The following is a 9,469-nucleotide window of genomic DNA, read 5'->3' on the forward strand; positions in this document are numbered from 1 at the left end:
ACCGCAGCCTGTTAAGATTAATGTATCTGCTCTTTGGACCGACGTCAGAGGCGAGCTGAGGGGCGAGGCGCTACCTGCGCGCGGCGCAGCTCCCTCACGAGGCGGCCGAGGGCTCTGCGGCGCCCACCGTGGTATTAACGGCCGCCAGCGGCCGAGCGTCAGGCCCACCCGCCCACCACCGGTCTGTGGTGGTTCTGCCTCCGCGCCGGACGAGACCATCTTACGGGGGGGGGGGGAGTTGGGATGAGGGGAAAAAAGCCTCCCTACCCCCCTGGTGAAGCGTGTTCTTCCTTGGCACAGAAGCAGAATGGGGACCACGGAGAAGTGCTGCGCTGATTCTCAAGGAGGGCGGCGGGGAGCGCCCCGAGGACTCTCCCTAGGTTGCGCCCGCTTCCACCCTCTCCCCCTCTTCGGTGCGTGGTAGAGGCGAGGCACCGCCCCCGCGCGTGCGCCGTGAGCGCCGTGGGCGCCGGCGACGCTCAGTGTCAGAGGCGCTGCAGGAGATGGCGGAGGCTGGTGCGGAGAGGGGCCCGGGCCGGCCTGGAGCCGGACCCGCGGCGGCCGCAGCGATGGCGACAGCGGCGGGGGGAAGCAGCAGCAGCAGCGAGCGGCGCGATAGCGGCGCAGGAGGGCAGGCGGCGGAGGCTGCAGCTGCTGCGTCGCCGCCGCCCTCCTCCTCCTGCGCGGCGTCCGTTGGCGGCGAGGCGGCGGCGGCGCTGAGCGCGGCCGAGTACGCACGCCGCGTGCACCAGTGGCTCTGGGACTCGTACTGCGGCTACGTGAGCTGGCAGAGCTGCCTCCCCGCGCTGCTCGCCGCCCGCGCCGCCGCCCCGCCGCCCGCCGCCGCCTTCTACAGCCCCTTCTACCTGCTCGCGCCGGCGCCCGCGGCCGCCCCCCCGCCGCCGCCCCGCGCCGCGGCGGCCCCCGCGCCGGCCCGGCTGCCCCGCGCCGCCCCCAGCGGCGCCCCCCGCGAGGCGCCGCGGCCCGCAGGTGAGAAGGGGGTCGAGGGGAGCGGGGTGGCGGCGGCAGCTTCGTGCGCGCCGTGGCGGCCGAGGCCGAAGCCTTGTATTTATAACTTGTTACTTTCGCGTTCGCTGAGTGTTTCAGTGAACGTGACGTTTTCTTTCTTCAAATCAGCTATGGCTCTGAGGGGCTTAGCAGGGGAATAACTGGGCTTCTGCATATGTTTGCTCTGAAGTCAAGCAAGCTTTCTCTCTGGCGGCATGGGAAGGCAAAGCTGGAATGCAGGCTTCGTGAGCCATGGGTGTGCGGTGGTACTTCCAGTAACAGCAACATGCTGCTGAAGGGCTTGGAGAAAAGCCACATGCCCTTGCTTTCTCTAGGGCAAAGTGCTGGGTTGATGACCTGTAACGCTATTCCTGAGCTCAGTCAGTGACTGAGTATCAGGGGAGGCTTGTTCCTTATTTTGACAGAGAATCCAGCTCTCAAACTTGCTGCTTTGTTGTGGGTTTGAGCTGATGTTGTTTCATGGTGGTTGTAAAACAAAGTAGTAATAAGCCTTGATTTATACATTGCTTGTGACCAGGTATTGCAGATCATCGGAAAAGATAGTGTGGATCCAGTCTAGTCCGGAATAACTCTTGGACTTTTACCTAGTTCTTCAGGAACTAATGCCTTATGCTGAAGGTAATTTAGGGCATGAATAACACTCCATTCTGCTGAATGTGAAGTCAGCATGAATGTGGCTGTTATGAGTGTTAAATACTATCACAGCACCCAAATGTCCAAAGGGGATTCCTTGTGTGATACAGTGAAGTGACAGAGCTATAAACAAGCACTGTTGTTCCAGTGCTTTTGCTCCCAGTTGCGTATGGATTTATCTGGAGCAGCTAAAGCGATTACAGCTATTTCCTCTCCGCTGCAGATTACAGCTCCCTCAGCAGCACTGGCAGGATGGGACGTCTACTCGTCACTAAACCCCTGTGGTTTGCTGCCTGCGTGCATGTAAATTGAACCAAGAGACAGTGTAATGTTGCAGACCTTTATCAAGGATGTCTTGATAAAGACATCCTGTTCCTGTTCAGTCTGCCTGCAGATATGTCAGAGCAGCAGTGTAAGTAGCTCTCTGGATACTACCAGGCTTTTGATAGATTTTAGTCATCAGAATTCAAGATGTTTCCTCTCCTCACCCCTTTTGATTTCTCCTCTCAGCTTTAATGTGGGAGATTACTACTTTTATTCTGAGAATAGCAGCAAAAGAGTTGTGTTAAACCCCTGGCTAACAAACCCATCCTTTATTACTAGTTTCATGTAAGACTTTGAGGCGTATTTCATTTAGCTGTCCTTCCCATACTGATAGCAACTCCTGACAAAACAGTGCATTTCTGATGCCAGACATAATCTTAGATCATAGCAACGTAAATCTGCCAGAGTTGATGGCTTGTGGAAGTTGCTTAATATGGTGGAGTTTAAAATAACTCGTATGCTGATTTTCATGGCCCAAACGGTTACCTTTTTCCTTATGCTCGACTGAAGCAATAACTGTATATTCAGCCAAAACCTGGTGCCACTAACTTCAGTGAACATGCTCATCTTAAAGAATTCGTAGTCTCCGTGTTCTCCAGTGCTCTAGGAGCGTGTAGCTTGCTGGGGAGATTGGCTCTGTTCCCTCCTGTCTCAGTTATAAAGCATCTTTAATTAGAGCTTTGCTGACAACTTGTTGACAATCAGACTTGAATCCACCTAAGTATTATTTACGTAACAGTCACACTCTTCAGTAGTATTGACATAGAGCTGTCAGTGAAACAGGTATGAAATAAACATGTGAAGTGAGCTGCATTAAATAAGAAATTGCTCTTGATCACTGCCCAGTTAAACTTGCAGCCTTCTTTCTTAAAAGGGCAGAAGTGCCAGGGGCTGTCAGCTCCCCCTGTACAGCCTGTGAGGTCAGGCCTGGGAATATCAGTCCTGCCAGCTGAGTTGTGGAAGCTTCTTCTAAGGAAAGCTTGGTGTTTTTATTGAGATAGAGTCTTTTTGCTTTCTTTTGACCTTTCCCTGTATGTGTGGCCAGATCAGAGGCACAAGAAACACTTGACAGACCTGGATGCTCATTCCTGGAAGTTGCATGTAGTAATAGGTGTTTTTAACTGAAATTCTGCTGAAAACCTTTGCTCGTTTCATGTGGCAGGTTGTTGGTTTGTGCTGTTCGGGGAAATACTGAAGGGCAAATGGGCCCAGATGAAATTCTTCTGTGAAAAAGTGGGCTGTGTTTTGCCCTAATAAGCACTCTACAAGAATGTTTACTTCAAATATATGTAATATTTTAATCTGTTCTAACAGTGGAGTTGCAGCGGTACATCCTGTAGCACAGATACAATTACATGGGAATATTCTTTTCTCTCATCCCCTTTCTCTGTGAAAAAAAGATGGAGCTTTGGAGAAGTGAAGCCTAGAGAAAGAAGCAGCCAGGAAGAGAGCTCCCAGCTCTGACACTGCCTCCCTGCTGCTTGTAAAGCTGGCAGCACCCATGTCCCCCAAGTGCCTGTGGTTACAAACTGCGTGTTCTGAGCAAGCACAGCAGGAAGCTCCTGGAACTCTCATCCAGGGGAGTGAGATTCCATGTAGCAGTTAGTTAGAGCCTTAAATGTGGCTGATAACTTTAATCTGCTTTGGCTCATGGTTTGATGATTTGAGCCATCAAGGAGGCTGCATCTTACTTGGAGAGCTCATGTTTGGTACATTTTGAAATCTAGTTGCAGAGGGGAATAAAGGATGTGATAGAATTAGGGAGTTAAGTGAATCTTCCTTTCATCCATGCTTTCAGATTTGATGAAATCTTCTGCAGGAAGCTGTTGCAAACAGAAGATTGCAAAAATAAGAGCATCTTCAGTGTACTTCTTTTAAAGGGGTGGCTTTTGCTTGCGATTTTCATTTCTGTTTGGGATCATAATCACTTTTTTTTTAAGAGGATTTTATTGAAAAAGATTTGGGTTGGGATGAAGATCTTAGAATTTTCCTTGCAGTGGCATTAATGGGAAATGTCTCTTAGAGCACAGTGTTAACTTCATTTTAACTCAGTAGAACCTAGGATAATCTCAGTTATTCCTGTTGCAGGTCGGGAGTTTGTTATTCCTTCGTTGGCACACAGATTTGTAGCAGAGATGGTGGATTTTTTTATTCTGTTCTTTATAAAGGCAGCCATTGTTTTAGGCATCATGCACCTCAGTGGAATAAAGTAAGTTGACCAGTTTAAATCATTATTATATACAGCTTTGTTTCTTTCAAGTCTGATTATGGTCTATATGATATGATTAAGTGCATGATGGTACTTCATTATCTGTCAAAGATATACGGAAAAAAGCACCGCTTGTTTATGCTCTTGTAAAATACTTTCTGATTTCGGTTCTTTTGATGGGAACAAAGAACTTTTCATAGGCTCACAAACTCCTTATTAAGAATTGATTAGATTTGCAATCTTATTTTTGATGCTATTGCCAAAATTTTAAAAATCATTTTAAAATCTCAAAGAAAAATCAATTATTAAATGAACTTATTTTTAAAAGTCTTTAAAAATTCAGATCCTACATATAAAATATGTATATAGTTTAAAATACAGCTTGATTGCTAGTAGTGCTATCGTGCTGTAGTCTTTACTGGCTTAAGGTGGATTCTTGAACAAGTAGAATGAAGTATGTGTCTGCATCAAGTACATTATGCTGGAGCAGCTTCCAGTTCACATTTTATCCTCTGATGTGATCACTCACCTCGAGGACTGTTTCCTTTTTATCAGTTTCTTTACCTGCAGATGTCTTACCTGCTAGCTAGTTTAGTTCTTGTGCTTTGGATTGGTGTAACCATGTATTTTTTTGTCTGATCAGGAGATTCCATTACTGTACAATTATATTCCAGAAGCCAAATTTTCCACTAAGAGAGCCTTCCAAATGCAAAGTGGTATGTTGAGATAAGGTCTCTCAGACTGAAAGGTGTCTGGAATAGGGCTAAGTCCAAAATAATAAATATGCTGATGCAAGTTATCAGTCTTTGTTGTTCAAATAAACATGCAGTTAAAATGCCGAGGGCCTGGGCAGCATGTGTGAGTGCAGCGTGACAGCACCTCTCTCTCCTTGTCAGTCACCTGAAAAGGATTCATACCGAAGCAATGGAAAGATGGGAGCAACTCTGTGTTGCTTCTGTGAAGTAGGGAGGGTGAGGTGAAAGAGGAGGAGTCTTTTTTGGAATTAATTTCCAGGAGGATGTTTATTTCCTCATTTCATCATCTTGTGGAGCGCTATTTGAAAGTGCAGAGTCCCGATCACACGAAGGAGGAAAAAGTCTTCCCTTCTTTGTGTGGCATTAGGAGAGAAGAGCCTTTCCCTTTCTTCTTTTCTCTCACTTGCATTACCATGCACTACATTTATACCGAGTTACATGATCACACACAGAATCTCCTGTGTCTCTTCCCAAGAACGTTCTGCAGTTCTCTACCTTGTCCTGTCATATTGCCCAAGTGGCTATATAGAATTACTCATTATTGAGAAAGACTAAACAAACTGGGCAAGAACCTGGAATGAAATCCAGCACCGTTAATGACTTAATTGTTAATACTTAATGCTAAGTATTAAGTCAAGGGTTTTTTTTGTTTATTAATTTATACTATAATAAATTAATTAAAGGATTGGATTCTAGTACTAAAAGAGTAACATCAGTATTATGACAAGGGTCAAATAAATTTTAATTTTAAAGCTCGGTCTTATTTTGCACAGGGACATCTCTAAATTTGCTATGCATTACATAATAGAAGAAATAGATGAAGATACATCCATGGAGGATCTTCAGAAAATGATGATAGTAGCTCTTATCTACAGATTGTTAGTCTGCTTCTATGAGGTAACTAGTCATAAACATTAACTTCTAAAATTAATAATTGTCAGCTACTGAGTAAACATTTAAATTTCCGCTTATCATTGGTCTATAAAGTAGTTTTACTATGTTTTGGTTCACTTGAAGTTGTATGACAGTTTGAAAACCAAATTTGCTAGACCAGTCAACAGCAGTTTGTTGTAGAACTCAAAGAGCTTTTCTTTTTACAGATTATCTGTATTTGGGGAGCAGGTGGAGCAACCCCAGGGAAGTTCTTGCTTGGGCTGCGAGTTGTGACCTGTGATACCTCTGTTCTTATTGCACCAAGTCGTGTGTTGGTGATTCCTTCCTCCAACGTTAGCATGACAACGTAAGTGCTCTTAGCTCACGTTAACAGTATGGAAAGCACATGCTTTGAAGGGAAAGACACCTTCATGTTTTTGTTGGGCTTTGCCATTCTGTGATCTAAGAATAAAATACTAATTTAATCATACGGGTATTGTCCACATTAGGTATTAAAATATCTCCTCTTAAATTCCTGTGACTGACTTTGCGCTGTGCAAAACTGAGGCACTAAACTGAAGGCAAAGTGACTACTGCTCTAAGCAGGGAAGTGAAAACAAGGCACCGACTATTTCATTCTCATTCTGCAGGTCTACCATACGAGCTCTGATCAAGAATTTTTCTATTGCTTCATTTTTCCCTGCATTTATTACACTGCTGTTTTTTCAGCATAACAGAACAGCCTACGATATCGTAGCAGGAACTATTGTGGTAAGAAGAAATGGCATCAGATGATACGAAAAGATGACAGATATCCAGACTGTTCTTGAACCCTCTCTCTCTTCCCCCTCACAAAACCACAAACAGAAAAACACCCCAAACATGAAAGGGAGATGGCTTGCCAGAGTCTTTTTCCTAAATTAAATGGGAGCTGATTCAGAAGAAAAAAAAAAAAAAAAGTATTGCACCAGGGTGATGCCAGCAACTACCTTCAAAGTATTGGACTTTTCATAAATGCCAAAGAAGTTTGAGAAAAACAGTACCTGTGAAACCTGGAAGTATTACCCTTAGATTGACAAGAAAGTGACTGCAAAAAATGCTTTTCTGTTCCACAGTCTATGGAAAGTGGATACCTAGAAATACTCCAGCCTCAAAGAAGTATCATTCCTACAATTTTTGGGTGTCAACAGGTAACTAGAAAATAAAGTGGTTTTTCAAGCAGTTGCCCAAGTTCTGACAAACTGAGCTGAAGGGAACTGCAGTATTAAGACAATAAGGCAAAGCTACATCTAATCATGTTCATTAAATTGCCAAATGCCCAGAAAGAAAGATGAGCAGTGTTTATCATTTCCCTTAAGATACTGTTGCTTCATAGATCATATTCTTCCACCTCTCTTCAGGTATTTTAGCTGAACATTTGTGTGACAAGCTTTTTGCATGAGTTTGTCTAAGCACTGTCACTTATTTCACGTATCTGAGCTAATAAGGAGGTGAAATAGCAGCTGCTTTTCCTGGGGGAAGGGCACATTACAGTGCAGTGTTAGGGAATGGGTGTGTGTATACAACTCTTGGAGCTCTGTACAGATCACAGTGCAGATCATGCTAATAAGGGTAACTTTCCTGCTTCTGTTTGGAGTGAAATACTTGTCTATTCTTACCTGTAAGACTAAGCAAAACATCACTTTGAGCATGCAGAATTTCAAGAGCATGCAGAAAATATTAACCAGCATATGTGTTATGGCGGTAAATCACATAAGTACAAATACTGGTAACGTTCACTTTATAATTCTGTCCAATTGTACATTCAGAATAACTTAAATATTGAATAAAGAATCCTAATATTTTGCATGATTACATAGGTCTGATAATTTATCATCTTGTTATTGAATGTCTTGGGAAGCCCTATATGCAGCAATCATGACATTTTCTTCAAGTTTGAACTTGGAATTCTTCCAGAAACCCCATTAAACACCTTCCATGTGTTTAACTGCTAGCCGGTGGGTTGGGCTCTTAAGCTAGAGGCTCAGCAGAAATGGGGTTTGTTGGATGGGATTTAAGTAATCTCTCTTTACTTCAGGTGCCCTGTTAATACTCTATTTGGGCTTGATTATTGGTGATCTTAGGTGTAGCAAGAAACTTGCTGAGTTTTCTTCTGGGGTCTATACCCTGTCTGAGCCTCATTTGTAATAAGGGTTTGCAAGAGTAGGTGTTTTTAGAGCAGGTTTCCTGCATGGTAGGGGGAGTGGCATCCTTGTGGCATCCTCACCTCTCCCAGCTTCTTTCAGGGATCATTTCAGTCTTGTAAATGCACCAGTTAGTTAGTTACAGATGGGCTGGTCTCTGAAATAAAAATGACCAAGGTGTGAATGCTGTTCACAAAAGTCTGCAAATGCTTGGGTAGTTGTTCCCTGTAAGACCACTCAGCTAGCCAAGGAGGTTGGGCCTAGGAGGATAGGGATGTTATTTCACCCTTCCTTCACCTGCCCGTGCTCTTAAGTGAGCGTAGCTAGAAGCTCAGAACTGGCACTCAGCCTGACACAAGCTGAAGCTCTCACACTTAACTGGAGCTCTTGTAGGGCTTTTCCTATTTTCAGTTTCAGCATGAACACAAAAATCCTTTCATCCACTTGATGGAGCAGTGACTCAGAAATTAAGATTCAAGACATGAGGAAAAGGCAAAGGAGTGGGCTAAATTCTATTGCAAACAGTTCACATGTAAGGGAAAGTATCTTTCAGTTTGTAGAAAAATATTGCTGCTTACTTACACAGCAGGTAAAAAACAACTTTTAAAGCTAAGATCACAGGCCTGGTCCTGGAGCTACCTGTATATTATGTTCTTGTAACCTCCAGCTAGTTGGTTCCTTGTGCAAGCTGCACTGAAGATGCAGCTTCTTCCCAGCTGCCGGATGAGCCCTGAGCACATGAAAGAGCTAAGAGAAGCAAAATCTGTCTCCTTTTGGGGCTTTAGAAAACTGGGACTAACTAGCTGCATATAATCCCTCAAAAGCAGCATGGGCAGGGTGTGACTCTGACCACTCATTTACTCCTTTGCTTTCACAATCCCATGAACTTCTAGCTCTGGCAACACCAGTGAGAGGCTGGCACTCACAGCCCCTTGGGTGCTTCTTGAGGTACCTCCTCTTGGCTACAAGGGCACCTGCCTGCAAATTAGCACAAGGGGCATCTGCAGCGGGACTGTTCACAGCACTTATGCAACTATTTAAAGCTATGGAAAGGTTGATGCAGGTCTGTCCATTTGCAATACAAAGGGAAGGGAAGGGTGCTCCAAGCTGTAACTGCAGCCAGTGACCAGCCCTTGAGCAGCACTAACTACTGCAACCACATCTGACTCTTAACACCCCAACAAGAGCAACCCTCAAAGCACTACATGTGTAACAACCGCTAAGAAATTCCTCTAACACGTGTGGTAATAGGGGGAGAGCAATTCCCTGGGAATCCTGTGTACTCTGTCCTTTACAGGGAGAGTGCTAGTGAATGTCAGTAAGATGGAGGTCCTTTAAAAAAAAGCTCTAAAAATGACCTACAACAACTGCAGCTAGACAGCTGAGATACAGACAAGTGGTTCCAACTGAGGATATAGTGAAGCCTTCTTCACTGGCAGGGATGTCCCAGAAATTTAAGGTTT

At 44.7% G+C, this 9,469-nt stretch overlaps 1 protein-coding gene across 1 annotated transcript; it reads left to right on the forward strand.

The window, feature by feature from the left end:
* Nucleotides 1-307: 307 nt before the first annotated feature.
* FAM8A1 (family with sequence similarity 8 member A1) lies at nucleotides 308-6,626 on the forward strand. Its single transcript, XM_088521754.1, has 6 exons — nucleotides 308-324; nucleotides 425-990; nucleotides 4,075-4,195; nucleotides 5,724-5,847; nucleotides 6,051-6,190; nucleotides 6,474-6,626. Exons 1-6 carry the CDS (start codon nucleotides 308-310, stop codon nucleotides 6,616-6,618), a joined length of 1,113 nt encoding a protein of 370 aa, XP_088377880.1. The 3' UTR covers nucleotides 6,619-6,626.
* The last annotated feature ends 2,843 nt before the right edge of the window (nucleotides 6,627-9,469 follow it).

Source organism: Tinamus guttatus, unplaced genomic scaffold, assembly GCF_059628265.1.
Source record: "Tinamus guttatus ecotype Peru unplaced genomic scaffold, ASM5962826v1 Tinamus_guttatus_pri_ptg000131l, whole genome shotgun sequence".
NCBI classification, from domain to species: domain Eukaryota; kingdom Metazoa; phylum Chordata; class Aves; order Tinamiformes; family Tinamidae; genus Tinamus; species Tinamus guttatus.

What these genes read in the sequence shown, in the direction of transcription:
- FAM8A1 (XM_088521754.1), top strand. An exon ending in CGAGGCGCCGCGGCCCGCAG is followed by an intron (nt 991 to 4,074) that starts GTGAGAAGGGGG and finishes TTCCTGTTGCAG; the next exon opens with GTCGGGAGTTTGTTATTCCT. An exon ending in TCCAACGTTAGCATGACAAC is followed by an intron (nt 6,191 to 6,473) that starts GTAAGTGCTCTT and finishes CTCATTCTGCAG; the next exon opens with GTCTACCATACGAGCTCTGA.